Source organism: Trichosurus vulpecula, chromosome 7, assembly GCF_011100635.1.
Source record: "Trichosurus vulpecula isolate mTriVul1 chromosome 7, mTriVul1.pri, whole genome shotgun sequence".
NCBI classification, from domain to species: Eukaryota; Metazoa; Chordata; class Mammalia; order Diprotodontia; family Phalangeridae; genus Trichosurus; species Trichosurus vulpecula.
Window position 1 is genome coordinate 9,899,301 of NC_050579.1, and position 15,670 is coordinate 9,914,970.

The 15,670-nt window shown below is 57.8% G+C and overlaps 2 protein-coding genes across 3 annotated transcripts in view; both read left to right on the top strand.

The window, feature by feature from the left end:
* The window catches only part of LOC118856791 (minichromosome maintenance complex component 3 associated protein), a 38,093-nt gene extending 26,995 nt beyond the window's left edge, over positions 1 to 11,098 (top strand). Inside the window, exons 19-30 of one of the 2 annotated variants that reach the window (XM_036767295.1) lie at positions 1,369 to 1,437; positions 1,518 to 1,652; positions 2,038 to 2,191; positions 3,276 to 3,531; positions 4,780 to 4,877; positions 5,426 to 5,816; positions 6,712 to 6,969; positions 7,286 to 7,418; positions 8,184 to 8,261; positions 8,897 to 9,103; positions 10,098 to 10,248; positions 10,800 to 11,098. In XM_036767295.1, the coding sequence (XP_036623190.1) occupies positions 1,369 to 1,437; positions 1,518 to 1,652; positions 2,038 to 2,191; positions 3,276 to 3,531; positions 4,780 to 4,877; positions 5,426 to 5,816; positions 6,712 to 6,969; positions 7,286 to 7,418; positions 8,184 to 8,261; positions 8,897 to 9,103; positions 10,098 to 10,248; positions 10,800 to 10,958 (2,089 nt within the window). In that variant the 3' untranslated portion in view covers positions 10,959 to 11,098. The remainder of the gene's footprint in view (positions 1 to 1,368; positions 1,438 to 1,517; positions 1,653 to 2,037; positions 2,192 to 3,275; positions 3,532 to 4,779; positions 4,878 to 5,425; positions 5,817 to 6,711; positions 6,970 to 7,285; positions 7,419 to 8,183; positions 8,262 to 8,896; positions 9,104 to 10,097; positions 10,249 to 10,799) is intronic. The other variant, XM_036767296.1, reaches the window with a different exon arrangement.
* A 2,334-nt stretch (positions 11,099 to 13,432) lies between these two features.
* The window catches only part of LSS (lanosterol synthase), a 34,552-nt gene continuing 32,314 nt past the window's right edge, over positions 13,433 to 15,670 (top strand). The window contains exons 1-3 of the mRNA XM_036766361.1: positions 13,433 to 13,573; positions 13,874 to 14,030; positions 14,137 to 14,275. Coding sequence (XP_036622256.1) covers positions 13,560 to 13,573; positions 13,874 to 14,030; positions 14,137 to 14,275 — 310 coding nt within the window. The 5' untranslated portion in view covers positions 13,433 to 13,559. The remainder of the gene's footprint in view (positions 13,574 to 13,873; positions 14,031 to 14,136; positions 14,276 to 15,670) is intronic.

Here is a 15,670-nt window from a genome sequence, read left to right on the forward strand (position 1 = left end):
CCCTCTCAAGTATCATAGGACTCAATCCGTCTGTGACCTCTCCAGTGGTGCTCTTCTGGAAACATTTGGCTCATCCAGCCATTCTCCCCCTCTTTGTATGTAGCCCATGAAGGCAGAAAGCTCTCCAGGGGTGCCTTTGCTGTCTGAGGAGGGAGATGGTGACAGAACTCATCCATTTCTGTCCCTTGTCAACATCCGGGTCCACCCTTCAGTGCCCCTCCTTTCTGGGAGCAAGCCTCACTCTTTGCAGGGGCAGGGGCATGGGGTGGGGGCAGAGTGGCCTGGGGAGTGGAGGGGAGTAGTGTCTGGGCCCTCCTTTGGATGGTGAAAGTGCTGCTAGGGGAGGGGAGGAAAGGAGCCTGGAGGCTTGGAGCGCTGCCTGATGGGGCGGCCTGGGCTGCACTTTCTTCTGCCAAATGAGAGGTTGACCGCAATGTATCCAAAGTCTATTCTAGCCCTGAATTGATGACCACACTGTAAACATAAGCAGAGCACTTGCACACCTTACATATATTTAATATAGCACTTATCTGAACATATGTGTAAATGCTGAATTATCTCTCTCTAATCTTTTATTCATCTTTTAAAAACCTTTCCCTAAGTAGTCTTTGTATAAAGATAAAAGAAAGATGGAGAAACTCAGGGGTTGGAGCCTCCAGATCTCAGGCCCCACCTGAAGCCCGGCCTCGTCCCAGGGTGATCAGACTCAGGGACGTGGATGTGTTGGATTTTGGTGAATTGCATTGACCAGTGGGGTAGAGGAGGGGGAAGAGGCAGAGCAATCACAGGAAAGGGTTTTGGAAGGTAAATTTTTTCCTTCATTTCTAGTGATTTGGTTCCTTTTTTCCTGTACCCAAATAATTTGAGAGTAAGCATTTATTTACTAGTGAGAGTGCCATACTAATTTCCTCCCTCCCTGAAGAAAGTGGATGTTGCGTAGACAGAGCTTTCTGCCTCAGTCATGAGAAATAGCCACCCTTAGAACTTGGGAGCTCTAGAGAGGAGAAGGCATGGGCAGAGCAGGCAGCGTTCACGAGGGGCCTGTGAAGTGAGCTGACGGGTCACTGGTGGTTGGCGTTTGGGAGAAGCTGCCAAGGGTGAACGCGCTGTGGTCTCTCTCCTGATCTTTGGGCTTCTCCTCCTCCTCCCTTTCTTGGAGAGGGCAGGCAAGTGTGGTTTACACTGGATGAGAAGGCTCCTCTTCTCCTGCTGCCATTGCCATCCAGAGACCAGCCAGGGACCCCTCACTCTCCCTGGGGCACACCTGCTCTTACTGACATGAGGCTGCCTGGGCCAGGGCCACGTCTCATGCTGTCTGGCATGTCCCCTCCAAGGACGCTGACACTCTTGCTTCTTTTTCTTTCTGAGGTTACGATGGATGAGAAACAAGACAATACATCAAATGAAGGTTCAATATTTCTACCAGCAATTACTCAGGTTCGTTAATGGGGTTAAAGGTTCATTATGCATTAGAAGAGGACTATTTGATTGACTTTTGACCAGGCTCTCCTTCCCAGTGAAGCCGTGTGGACTCCTCTGGACCTGCCAGCCCTCATTGCCGAGCATTACCCTGGGCCAAAGGAGCAGGTGTTCTGGAAGCTGGTGTTGGTGCTGCCTGACAGTGAAGAGTCTGCTTCTGGCTGCTCTAGCAGGTGAGCCCTGCTTCTAAGGGGCTGAGACCTTGCCAGGCCCGCTCAGGATCCCCAGAGCCCATGCACCAGGGGCTCCTGTCCCACAGCTGACATGCAGTCAGCTCTGGATGTTTGCTCTGACCTGGGCTCTGCTTGGCCTTCCGATGCCTCTTAACCTTGGGTCTTTCCATGGGTGGGCATTTGCTCCGAAGACCACAGCCCTCTGTGAAGGTTTTCTCCAGATTTGGCTGACTTGGACTCTGTATGGGAAGAAGGCTTGGGTCTTGGGAAGTGTGCACCAGATTCTGCCTCCCTTTGGGCAGTTAGTCCATGGAGGTGTGGCTGGGCCTGGGGCCTTTCCTCCTTCTCACCTTTGGGGTATGCTTCTTTTGTTTTATCTTTGTAGGATTCTAGCAAACTGGCTGAAAGTCAAGTTCATGGGCTATGAAGATTTAGACCGTGGCACCTGTCGTGCTTCCAAGGGGATCCAGACACTGACCCTGTTGAATGCCTGTGGCACCAAAGGGAACCGGAGAGTCTGGGTCAATGTGTGCATTAAGGTGTGTACGTGATGGCCAAGTAGGGCCTGGGCCTCTGTGCCTCCTTTGCCTGCTGAATGGCAGCTAGCGGAAGGGGTTGTGACATGTTCTCCCTTGTGAGCGTTTACTCCTTCCTTTGTCCGGTTCCTGTTTATCGAGGCCTCCCTGGGGCTTTGCTACCCTCACAGGGCTGTCTGCAGCAAGGCTATTACCTGTGAGGTGCATGCGGGGCCCAGTTCGAGGTGGAAGGACATGGGCAAGCTGGACGTGGTGCCACCCGTGGGGGTCGCTTCTTGCCCTTGGCAGCTCATGATGTTCTCGGGGGTTGAGATGGGCATGGGAGGCCTCTCCCAGTCTGGGGGAACTTGTTAGCACCTCAGGCACCAGGAGGTGGCATTGTGTTGGAGGTAGGACCGGAACCCAGGCCGTCTTGCCCCAAGACCAGCTCTCCGTGCAGAAGGCATGGTCTCCGTGGAGACTCATGAGAGGTGCTGGACAGTGTTGAGGCTCCAGGCTAAGGGACCCACCCAGAATTGCAGCTTGAGTCCTGACTCAAAAGGGTGTGAGGGAGGGAGTGAGCAGGAGGAGCCAGGCCTTGGGCATCTGTGGTGAGGCCCACCTGCCTGCCCTGGGTGTCCGTGCGGGCCGGACTCCCAGCCTGGGACTGAGCCCATGGTAACTGAGGGAGGGACAGTGTAGGTTGCGCAGCAAGAAAGGCCGTGCTTAGCGGTCGGCCTGCTGGTGATGAGCCAAGCCAGACCCAGGACCCATCCTGTGGGGGGACGGCAGGCAGAGCGCTCTGTGGGACCCTGAGGAAATCACTTCACCTCTTTCTCTCTAAGCCTCAGTTTCCTCCTCTGTAAAATGGGCACAATTGCAGCCTGTCCCTCTCAGGGGCTCGTGAGGCCTCAAGGAGACCAGCATGAGTGCTTGCGATGAATACTCTCACTCAAAGGTGTGAGTGGGGGAGTCAGCCTCAGGCCCCCACCACTGCAACGTCGTCACCTTCGAGTTTGGCCTCCAGCCTCTCACCCTGGCTCCTGCGGTCTTCTGTTTGGTGCTGCACTCTCCCTGACCTGGTTCTGCTGTTGCTGTGCTCCCGTAGGTGGCCCATGGCCTGTTGAGCGACTCGGCCCTCGACGCCGCCGAGACACAGAAGGACCTTCTGGGCACCGGCGGCCTTCTCTTCTTACTACCTGCCCCAGGGAAGAGCGTCGCGCTGGCTGAGGAGGATGTGTACTGGCTCTCGGCCCTCTTGCAGCTCAAACAGCTCTTGCAGGCAAAGCCCTCCCACCCCCTGGTGCCGCTGGTGGTCCTTGTGCCTGGCCAGGACGGGGCCACCACAAGAGAAGTGGAGGAAGGTGTGTGCGGGACTCACAGACCCTGGGGAGGGAGCAGAGAGGGCTGGCCTGGAGCCCTTGTCCTCTGTCTGCCAACCAGCCTTGTTTCCTGGCATGTCCCCACCCCACATGCTCTTTCATTTCACTCACGCAGACTCGCTTTCTTTTCTTTGGTTTGTGCCCCCTTCATTTCCATAGAAATCCCTGTCCTTCCCCCATCCATTGGGGCCTTTCCCCATAACCAAAAGTAAGAAAGAAAAGGGAAACAGAGTTCGGCCAGACTGACCCGTGGGCCCTCCGCGCTTCCTCGGCTCTTCTCAGACCAAAGCCGGTTCAGAGAATTGATTAGGACCCGTGTGACTTACCGCTCTTTCTGTTGGTGTTAGATTCTCTTCATTTACTCGCTCTCAGTTCTTAGGCGTCTTCCCAGGCCTCCCTGGACCATCCAAAGCTGTCCTTCTTTGGGGTGCCCCCACATTTCATTCAGCCTTTCCCCAGGCCCTCAGCATCTCCTTGTTACCCGTTATATCCTGCTCTGAAGGGTCAGGAAGCCTTTACCAGGTGCCTCCTATGTGCCAGGCTCCATGCTGGGCTGGGGGGGACAAAGCAAGGCAAAGGACAGCCCCTGCCCTCAGGGCTCCCAGTCTCATGGGGGAGACAATATGCAAATAGCCATGCTCAGACATGCTGCAGACAGGATCAGTGGGAGAAAATTGGCAGAGGACTTGCCCTAGTGTTCAGGAGGCTCGGAGGTGGGGGGGGATGAAGAGGGAGTGTGTTCCAGGCCAGAGCCCTGTCCTTGGATTGCGCAGCCTTTGTGACTTGGGGTTGGGGGTGTAAAGGATTGAGACTGGAAAGATGCAAGGGACCAGGCTCTGAAGCTTAAATGTTAGACCCATTTTGGCGGTGATGGGGAGCCAGTCAGCTCTATCTGGAGTGTGTGTGTGTGTGTGTGGGTGGGGGGAGTCGTGGACATCCTCAGATAAATACCTGACAGTAGGATCTCTCCGGTCAAAGGCCAGACCCACCCATGGGCTTCATACAAGTGGTCTGTCACCCCTGCTCTGCTCACTCTGCTCCCCTTCACTTCTAGAGTCCTTGGACTCCTTCACAGAATGCCTTGGATTTAGACTAGAAAGAGATCTCTGTAACTGTGCAGTGCGACCCTTCCCTAAAGGGAACCCCACCCCCCCCCCCCCGCCCCCGCGAGACAACTCCCTGGGCTTCTGGGCCAGGTGTCCCCTAAGCAGTTTGTCTGCTCTCTCCAAGGTCTGATGCTCCAGGACCTGGTTTCATCCCAGCTTATTTCAGATTATATCATTGTGGAGATCCCGGCCACAGTCAATGATCTGCAAGGCACCAGCCAGGTAAGATGGCACCTTGGATGGCCGGCAGATTGTAAACCACGTTTGGGGGTGAGTTGCTTTGAAGCTGATTTGCGTCCCTGAATCCCATTTTGTCTGCGGGGATCTACTGTAGACATGTTCTCCCAGAGTAGCCCATAGCCATCATGAGAGCCCGAGTAGAGAAGGCTCTCTGCCCTCAGGCTGGGGTGCTTGGGGCTCGGCCCCCGGCTTCTTCTGAAGCAGACTTGGAGACCAGGACAGTGGTCTTGGGGTGCCTACCCAGGGATACTCTGGGCCTGCTTAAGGGAGAGGTTCTGACCATCACAGGGGCCGAGAGCAAGAGTCTTGCCCTTTGGCCGGATGCTGGTGCTCCCCCAGTGGAGGAGGGCTGTGGGCATAGGCCTGTGTGGGGCTGAGGGCTGGGGGCTGTGGGGTGGTCCAGTCATTGAGGGCCAGATTCAGGAACGGTGCCAGAAATGCTCCCCTTGACAAAAGTGGACAGACGCTCACTCCCAACTTGTCATTTGGCCAGCTCTGTCCCCTCAGCCACTGCCCGTGTCTGCCCGCAGGTGTCCCAGGCCGTGAAATGGCTGATCTCCCACTGCCCCAGCTCCCTGGAACTCTGCTGCCAGACTCTGCCGCAGTACATTGAGGACGGCGTCAGCCGCGAGTTCAGCGACCGCTTCTTCTATGACCGCAAGGAGCGGCGTGTGGCCGGCCTGGCCTCGCAGGAGCCCAGCGCCATCATTGAGCTCTTCAACAGTGTGTTGCACTTCCTGGCCGAGGCGGCCTCCTCTGAGCAGCTCTGCCACCTGTCCTGGCCCATCACGGAGTTTGCGGAGCCGGGGGGCAGCAAGGTGCTTCCTCATCTCCAGTGGAACACGCCCAGCCACCTGGCCTGGCTGAAGAAGGCTGTGCTTTCCTTCCAGCTGCCTCACATGGACCTTCCCCCTCAGGGTGGTAGGTGTCCCCACCCCTGCCTCAGCTCTGCCAGGTGGAAAGGGCTGAGGGTGCCAAGGAGGCTGGCAGCCATAGAGGACAGGAAAGGTCAGCTTTGATCAGTGTAGGAGACCTCTAGGCATGGGGCTCCCTCTGCTGCTGCAGATTGCACCTGCTACTCAGTGAAGATGGGCTGGGGCCCTTGAGAATTGGCTTGACTGGCCACGTGGCTGATAGGGTTCAGCAGGGAGACTCGGGCCATCCTGGCTCCAGCATCCCCCCTGGAATCAGGGTTTGCCATGTCAGTCTGGATGCTAGGGGCCCTCTGGGATGTGCAGGCTCCATCAGGCCTGTGGAGCTCTGAAGGGCCAAGGGTTCACGGGGCAGCCCAGGGCATTTTCTCTCTCTCTTATCTGGTGTGGCTTCTGCCTCTGAGAGCTTCCTCAAGCTCTTTGAGGCCTGTGGAGCACCTGTCTCTCAGCAGTGTGACCTTGGCATGGTCCATTTCTTTCTCTGGGCAGCGAGGCGCAGGACTCAGTGTCTTTCAGACTCATTGTAGTCATTCACTGACCTCCAGCAGAGGAGCACTGTCAGTCCAGTGAGCCCCTGGGTGGCCTGGGCCTGAGTGCACTAGAACTCTGGGCCACACCTGCATCTGGACACAGCTCTGTGTCCTCTGGGATACAGCAGGTGGTCCTTAAGAATCCCACCACCCTGCAGCTGTTCTCCTGACAGGCCCTCCACACTTAGCTGTTGACCCGCCCCCGGGCCTAGGATAGGCATGGGGTCTCCCTCTCTGTGCTGGAGGGGGGCCTTGGTGTCTGAGCCAGGGGCGACCTGGCCTAAACGCCATGTGTGTGTGGCTATGTGTGTGTCGGGGTGGGGGGTTGTGACCTAGGCTCTCGGGTCTTTTCAGCTCCCTGGCGGCTCGTGTGCACCATGATTTTCCAGTATGTGTCCCAGATTCCAAGCTGTGGCCAGACGCAGCCCATCCTTCAGTCACAGGTGGAGAATCTTCTGAGTCGAACGTACAGCAGGTGGAGGAACAAGGACATGTGGACCTTGGGAGAGCTGGGGCCCTCGGTGGATGAGATTCCATGGGATGACGTCATAGCTCTGTGCATCAACCATAAGCTGCGGGATTGGAAGCCTCCCAGACTGCCTGTCACATCAGGTAGCAAGTGGTCTATGCTGTGGACGGAGACCAATTTCTCGGGTGTAGGGGAGGGAGGAGTCACTCACAAGACAGGTGGCTTATTTTCCCAGAATTCCCCCATGTTGATCACAGGGGCCTTGGGTACCCGAACCCCCTTCTTTGTTGGTTCCCCAAGGCACACCAGCCAGGAGTGGAGGGGCAGGCGCCTCCCTGGGCCATTCGTGGCCAGGATGCTATTGGGCTGGATGCCTTGTGGGGCAAGCGAGCCACTGAGGGACCAGGATCCTTGGAGACGCCTCCGCTTATACATCCGTTCATTCCTTTGTCTTCTCAGAAGCTCTGAGTGAAGACGGTCAGATCTGCGTCTACTTTCTCAAAAGCCACTTAAAAAGCTACGATGTCCCTGGGTCCTGGGAACACGCCAGGTTGCAGACCCAGAAGGAGGCCCGGGGACAAGGACATGGACGGTGCGTTGGGTTTCCTGCCCAGGCTGTTGGGCCCTTATGTACACGTGTGCATACGTGCACATTCACATACATATGCATGTACACACAATGCAGGCACGCACATGCTGGCACACATGCAAACACGCATGTGCACTCTCACACACTCCACATGCATGTGCACACATCGGCACATATATGAACACACGCACAGCTATGTCACGTATACATCCACAGTACCCACAACCCATGCATGCACACATGGCACATGTACACACATACACACACACAATGTGCTCACATACATGTGCACAGTATACATTGCACACACACATGCATGCACCCCCACAGGCACATACATCCACACACATACAGGCACACTCATCCACACACTCTGTGTATTGAACCCCAAATCCCAAGACCGTGCCGGATGCGGGGTGCAGTATTCCCTGTGCTTCATCCTCTTTCCAGGATCATCCTCTGTGAGTGGTGCTGTTGTGGGGACTGTGCTGCCTTTCCACCTGCCCATCTCCCCATGCTTTCCCACATCCCCTCAGAGGGCCCCCAGCATACATGTGCCCCTGCTGTCTTCTCTGTCTGCCAGTGGAGGGAGGCCTTGGACCCACCCAGAGTTGTCTTCCTGCCTTTGACTCACTGAGGGTGATTCCCAGTGGGCTGGGCCCATTGTAGCCTCACCCCAGGTGCCTCCCAGCTTCCTAAGTCAGCCCTTCTCAGGTGGACCAGACAAGGCCCAAATTTCCTTGCAAAGCCACTTCTTTTTCTCCCAAGGGCCGATGCTCCTTCTCATTCTCTACCTGAATGCACCCGAGAGAGGCCCCCTCCCTCTGCCAGCCGAGACTCCCAAGAGTACGTCTGATGGGCCGCTGCCCCTTCTCTGCCCCACTCCACGGATGCCCTTTGATACCCTTCACATCCCTCCAGTGGGCGTGGAAAGCCCCTTCCATCCTGCCTCTCTAGGCTTAGCATGATCCCCTTTTGCTCAGTCCTTGTTTTGGTCAAGCTGGCATTTGCTGGTTCTCACAATGGTTGTTCCAGATTTTGTTTCTGGGTCCTGGTACTGGCTGCTGCCCCCCTCGGGCCTGGAACACCCCTTCTCTCCTCCTCCCCCCCCAACCCCCCGCAACCCCTTGCCACTACCTCTTAGCATACCTAGTTTCCGTCAAAGTTTCACAGCAAGGAAGTGTCCGAGGCTGGATTTGAACTCAGATCTTCTGACCCCAGGCCTAGCTCTCTGTGCACAGTGGTGCCCCCTGGTGACCAGAGTGATCTTATGTGCGCTTAGTGTCATTATTCCCCTAAGAAAAGCCTTTTGACAAAACATGATTTCTTCACGTTTCTGGAGAAAGCGTGTCCCCCCAACTTGGAGTCCTGCCCTGGCCGAGTGCGTGGGTCATCTCGGGTTGGTGCTATGGTAGCCAGGGATGGACACACAGCAGGTGAATTTGTTCCTGTCTCTAACTTTTCCCTCTTACTTCTGACAGGTTGGGTGTGAAGCCTTCGCGATCACTTGGCAAGGGCTTCTTCTCTTCCTGGCTCCGTGTTCCCTACAGCGGGACCAGGGGCCTGGAGAGCGGCAGTGCTGGCCGTGTGCCCGATGCTGAGGAGCTTGCCCGCACGGCCTCGGCCTCGGAGTTACTCCCGGGGCGCCTGTCTGCCAGCCTTCAACTGGAAAAGGAGGAGAGCCAGAGGTGAGAAGGGGTCCAGACAGGAGGCCCCTCCTGCCTCTCCTTCCTTTTGGTCTCCCTGCTGTACCTCCTGTGGGTACTCTCAGGCTTTGGGGCTGGGTGTTCCCTTCCTCCTGTGTCCCTGTGCAGGCCAGTATGTGGAAGCTGCAGTACGGAGAGAGGGCCCCTAAGGGAGGGCTGCAGCAGAAAGCCACTGACCTCGCGGTGTCCTCCCTGGCTCTGGCCTTGGCTGCAGGCCTCATCCCTCTGGGCCCATGGTGGCTGTTGTGGGGGCAGACTCTTGGTCCCTCAGCTCCTCCCATCAACAGTGATGGAGTCGGCAGGTACCTTCTGCCTCCTGCTAAGCCCAGGCGATGGGTGGGCTCAGCTCTGGCTGACCACAGCAGGAGGGGGTCACTGCTGCAGGGAGCTGTGGGCTGGGGAGGTTTCCTTAGGGAGTTTGGGGGTTTCGTTCTGTTTCTCATCTTCTCTTTTCTTTTTGGCAGTGTTTTTATAGTTGGTTTTGGAATGGCAGGGGGAAGAAAGGAGGGAAAGAAGGGGAAAAAGAGTTGGGGAGAAAGAGAAGGGGGAAAGAGAAGAGGGGAGAGAGAGGAAGAAAAAGAAAAGAGAGAGAGAAAGGGGAGGGCAGGGAAGAGAAGGGGAGAGAGAGGGAGAGAGGGGAGAGGGAGAGAGACAGAAAGTGAAAAAGAATGGGGGGGGTATGTGCTTGTGTGGAGGTACGTGTATGTGCATGCATGTGTGGCCACTGGCCTCATTTCCAGCCCCTTCTCTGTTCCTTTTGAAGTGTTCTGCTTCCCCCCAGCACATTGCCTTTGTATTTTGGTGATGATGTACAGGTGACAAAGGCACCAGCTGATGGGGGAGGGGGTCCACGACCGCCTCAGGGCTGGGGGTGGGCTGCTGGGAGAGAACCTTGCTGTGACTCACCTCCTAAATTGGGGAAGGTCAAACACTTGTGAGTATAAGCCCTGAAAAGTCACTGCCTTTGTCCCTTTAGGTTCGAAGACCAGCTGCGCCAGTGGCTGGCTGGGGACCTCAAGCAGGGGCCAGAATCAAGCCCCCTACCTCTCTACCTTCCTCAAGCTCTTGTTTTGACACCCCAGACTCTTCAGCCAGTGCTCAGAGTGTCAGCAACCACCAGCCCCCAGGTAAGGTGGAACTTGGGCTTGGCCTGGGTCAGAGCTGAAGGTCACCAGGGCTGCCTCCAGAGGTGGCACATTCCACTTTTGGGCAGCATGAACCATGAACCTTCTGCCAGAGGCCTTCGGAGCTGAGGGAAATGTTCCCTGAAGCTGGGTCTCTGCTGAGGAGAGGAGCACAACCTCTGGCATGTGTGACCAGCACTAACAATGGTGTGCGTGTGTGTGTGCACGCGTGTTGTATCCTCAGGGCTCAGGGGCATGCATGTACCTGCCTGAGCAGGGTCTAGGGCTCCAAGCTGTATAAGAGAACAGAAGGGTCCCCAGTCAACCCCCTGACATCGACAGGGTGGAGTGGATTCTTTCTATCTTTGGCCATGCCTGCCCCCTGGCATGCTGGCGCATCTCTTTTCTTGCACACTCTCCCCACCCCCAGCCCAGCCAAGGTGAAGGTGGGGTTCTTCATCATGCCCCCTTTGGGCCTAAGGGACCATATTGTTGGTCATGGAAAGGAAGGTCTGAGACCTGTGTGCAAAGCCTCTCTCCTTTCACCTTTGAAGGATGAGAAGACCACTGACCTGCGGCGGCTGTCCCTGGAGATGGACGTGTCTTTGACCGACAAACTGAATCGCTTAGAAAGCCTGATCCGAAGGACCCAAGAGGAAGAGCTGGTCTGCGAGCGTCATCTCTCCACATTGTTGGACATGGTGGACATTTGACAAACCCCCCAGGTAGGGGGTGGGGGCTGTTTCCCACGAGGGGCTGTGCTCGACGTACACACAATAATGTTCTCTGCGGATGCTTGACCAGCAGCTGGGACTGTGGCTGTGAATCATGGAAATAAAGAGTGTGACTGCAATGCTTTTGTCTGGTGGGGATGGCGGGGATGCTGGTGCCCAGGCTCTGGCTGGAGCCTCCTTGGGCGCTCGTCCCTGGGCTGTTGGGAGGGGCAGAGAAGCTGGGTCCGGCCAAGCCTTTGGCAAAGCTGTGCACATGCTCGCTTCTCTTAGCCACTCTGAGACTTCACTGAATCCCTTTTTCATGTTTATCTCTGGATCTGATCTTGCTCTGTGTTTTCTAACCCGGCTAGGGTGAAATGGTACGCACAGAGCCTTACCCCCCTGGGGGGGCCCCTCCTTGAGCCTGGGGGTGACAACACTGAGCACACAGGTTACTCATGCTGTGGGAGGCCTGGGCTCCAGGGACCCTCTGGATGAGTTTGGTGTTGGCTGAATGTTAGGGATAAATGACTCATTACTTTAGGGCAAATTCAGAAACGCCCCTTGCACAGGTACAGGATGGGCAGATCTTGGAAGATCTCGGGGGTTTAGTGAAGGAAGCGCCGTTGGATGGGGATGCTGGAAATGTTAATGCCATCATGGGCCGGACTAAGAGGAGCTCCCAGGAGCAGGCTGGCGATGTTCCTGCTGCCTTCTGGCCTGGTCTGACCCATATGGAGGCTGGCCAGAAGGCCATTGCTAGGTGAGAGAGGCCTCAGGCTGGGCCATCAGCCCATTTCTGGTCAAGGGGAGTTTTTAAGCACTTACAAGTCCTCAGCCAGCGTGTACTAAGCACCTACTATGTGTCCCTGCCCTGGGTGAGCTTCTGATCCAAAGGGAAGGCAGTCCTGTGGAAGGAGGTTCATGCTTCCCAAAGGTGGAATGTGTGGCCTCCAGTGGTTGCTTTCTACCATGTTCTGGGATGGAAAGGCTGGGTTTGACTCAAATGGAGGGCTTGGCTGGGACCAGAGGAAGAGAGGGGGCACTCAGGCAGAAACGTCCCCAAATGCCTGTAAATCAATTCAGTTCACAAGGGCAGCCCCTGGTGCCAAAGGAATTCTAGGGTGTGTTTAGAGGGCACTGGGCTCGAGGCCTCTGGGTCCTTCCTGGGTGGAGCCCCTCAGTGCCTGACCCAGGCTTCAGGTACCTCCAGGCAGGCGATGTGCAAGCACGGGCCTCCTTGGGAGAGCCCCCAAGTCCTGATCAGCCTGGGAAGGGCAGCCAGAGGGTGACTTTGGCATCCCGTTATTTAAATTGTATTTTGTTTTTCCACAATTACACGTAAAAACAATTTTAAGCATTCATTTTTTTAAATGTTGAGTTCCATGTTCTCTCCCTCTGCCCCTCCCCTCCCCAAGACAGTACACAATTGGATACAGGTTGTCCACTTTGGCATCCTCTTCCTATTTTAGGAAGAGAGGGGAGAGCCTGCGTGGAGCTGACATGGGTCCCCCTCCCCCTAGAGCGCTGCTCTGTGTGATCCCAAGGGCCAAACTGCCCACGCTCCCAGGCAGAGGGGGAGAGCCTGCGTGGAGCTGACACCTCCTCTTAGAGTGCTGCTGTGCGCAGTCCCCAGGGCCGGCTGGGCACCTGCACGGAGGAGGCGGCTGCTCGGGGCTCCCAGGGGCAGGGCAGGGATCTTCTGGGTGGAGGCAGGAGCCTGGGGCCAGCACTGAAGGGCTGATTGAGGGCAAAGATGGTTGGGGGGAGAAGAGCAGAGGCGGGATGGGGCGTCTGGAGGCCCCTGGGAAGGATGCTGGAGGGCAGAGGGGCTCCCCCTGGGGTCCGACTCTGTGACGCCCTCCTCGGTTTTCTTGGCACACACTGCAGGGCTTTGCCATGTCGTCAGACTCATTTGACAGGTGAGGAAACTGAGGCAGGCAGGGTGAAGTGACTTGCCCAGGGTCTGAGGCTGGATTTGAGCTACCCCTTGGGCTATCCAAGCCCCCATTATACAAGGGAGGAAACTGAGACCTGGCGCAGCCTGGTCAAAACACCTAGGAGGGGAGGCTGCATGGGCACTCAGCTCTGCGCGCCGCCCCCCCCCCCCCCCCCCCGTGACGATGCCTTCGGCGGCGGATGACTGGGGGGCCCGGGGCCTCCTTGGGCCGATTCGGTGGGCGGTGGGGGAGAGCGACCCTTCCCCGACCTCCGTTTCCCCACTTGTGAAATGAGAGCAGGGTTCACGGCTCGCGGGGGGTGTGGCGTAGGGTGCCGCAGGCCCAGACCCCTCGAGTTCTGCAGGGTTGGCCCCGCCCCCGGTCACCCTTCCAGTCCTCCTCCAATCGGCGCGTCCCTGCGCGCTCCACCCTTCTCAACTGTCCGGGCCACAGCCAATGGAACGCGAGGTCCGCAGCGGGCCACGCCCCTGGAGCGTTCCCATTGGCCCAGCGCTCCTCGGCTCATGTGGCCCCAGCCCCGGCCGGACTACAATTCCCGGCGTGCCCCGCGGCGGCCCGGGTCGATCCCCGGAGCCCTGGCTAGCGAGCGAGCGGAGTCGGTTAGATTGGTCCCCGCGCCCCGAGCCCCGGTCCCCGAGCCATGACGGACGGCACGTGAGTAGCACCCGCGCCCGCCCCGGAGCCCAACGACCACCCGCCCCCGCCCCGCGTCAGTAACGCCCACTCGCTCGACCCGCCGGTCGTCAGCTGCCCGGCTCCAGCCCCGGCCCGGCTCCCCGGCCCGGGCAGCACTCATGAGGCGCCTGCTGTATGCGGGGAAGGCCTGGAAGGACACCCTCTCCCCACCAGTTCCCAGCCCGGCTGGGGGAGGGACTCCCGGGGTCGCGCCGAGTCTGAGGGAGCGGGGTAAAGGGTAGGGGCGTGTCGCCCCCGCTCACTCCCATCCCCCTCCAGGTGCCTGCGGAGGCGGGGGGGCCCCTACAAGACCCCCCCGGCCACGGAGCTGAGCCGCTGGCGCCTGGCCAACGAGGAGGGCCGGCAGCGCTGGACGTACGGCCCGGGGGATGATGAGCAGAGGGCCCTGGAGGCCCACGCCGTGGGGCTGGACACGGTGGGTGCCCCCACCCGGGGGGAGGAGCGGGGGAGGGGAGAGGAGCGGGGTGGGGGGCGGAAGGGGCCCTCGATTCCCGCCCCCCACTAATCCTCCCCTTTCGCAGGCGAAGTACTTCGAGGAGCTGCCCCCCGCCCGCACGGCCGGGGAGGGGGCGTGGAAGGGCATGAAGTTCTACTCGCAGCTGCAGGCGGAGGACGGCCACTGGCCCGGGGACTACGGGGGCCCCCTGTTCCTGCTGCCAGGTGCGGCGGATGGGCGTGTGTGAGTGTGCAAGCGGGGGCACGTGCGGTCAAAGGGACGGCGTGGGAATGAGTGTGTGTGAGCGTGTACACGCGTGGGTGCGTGTCTGTGGTCCGAGGGCGGCAGCTGCGCGTGTGAGTGTCTAGTGTTTCCTGAAAGCCAAGAAAGACCCTCGGGCCTGCGTGCACGCGTGTCAGTGTGGCCGGAAGGGCCTGTTCTCTGTTGAGCGAAGGCTTTGGACCTCAGGCTGGCCCCACTTTGGCCCCTCTGGGCTTGGGATCCTGCGTGGTGCCTGGTGAGAGTCCTCCCACGTGGCTTTCCGAAGAGTTTGTGGTAACCCCACGGACAGAAGGAGGAAGCCTGGTGGAATGGCCCGGGATGAGGGGATATGGAGGTGGGGGAGTGCCCTCACTGCCATGGTGATGGATCAGTCCTTCCCGAGGCTCCCTTCTAGCGTGACCTGAAGCTCCTGGCCTTGGGGGAAGGATGGAGGGAGGAAGCATCCGTGGAGTGCCCGCTGTGTGCCAGCCTTTACAACTGCCCTGGCGAGGAGGAGGGAGGAAGGTGCTGGGATGAGGAAACCAGGCAGTGACTCAGGTCTTACTGTCTCCTGTGCCTTAGTTCTTGCTCCTTGTTAATAGGTTTTTTCCTTTACTTTTTGTTCCGGAATTTCAGAAAGGATGCTCTACCTAGTTCCCGTTTTTAAAATTGATCACTTTTGGGGCAGAGTCACAGACCTGCTACCACCACCACCACCACCACCCCCCCCCCCCTTGCCTGCTAGGCAAGACTAGACAGAATCCAAGAAAAAAATGAGTTGTTTTTCCAGGCCAAGTTGGCCCAGGGAGATAGGCAGGTCTGCAGATATTGGGACTGGTTCTGGTTCCTGAGGAGCCTTTTAGCACCCAGGATTAGAAAGGGAGTAGAAGCTGTGCCTTGGGTCAGGAAGAGGCGCAGGGGGGCAGGAAGCTCTGTCCTCACACATCCGGGCTGCACTGAGGATGGGAACCTGTGCTTTGGGGTGGTGGAGAGTCGTAGGTCCTAGCTCTGAAAGGAGCCGAGCTGCCCACAGCAGCAGATGCTTGCTAGGGCAGGAATCCCAGACCAGATGGAAGCCAGCTATTCAGTCTCTCTGAAACTGCAGTTTCCCAATATGCTGAGAGTGCCAAAGACAGGACCAGCCCAGAGAATTCCCACCTCCAACATCAAGTCAAGGATGGAGCTGGAAGAATGAGCAAATAAACGTGGGGCCACCAGAAAGCCGAGCCATAAATCCAGAAGAAGAGGCTGATTCCGGAACAGCAGTAGGAATTGCCTCAGGGAAACACAGCTCAGGCATCAATCCAACTAGAAAGCTTAAAAATGATTTTCAAAAACAAATGAGAGCAGTGAAAGGG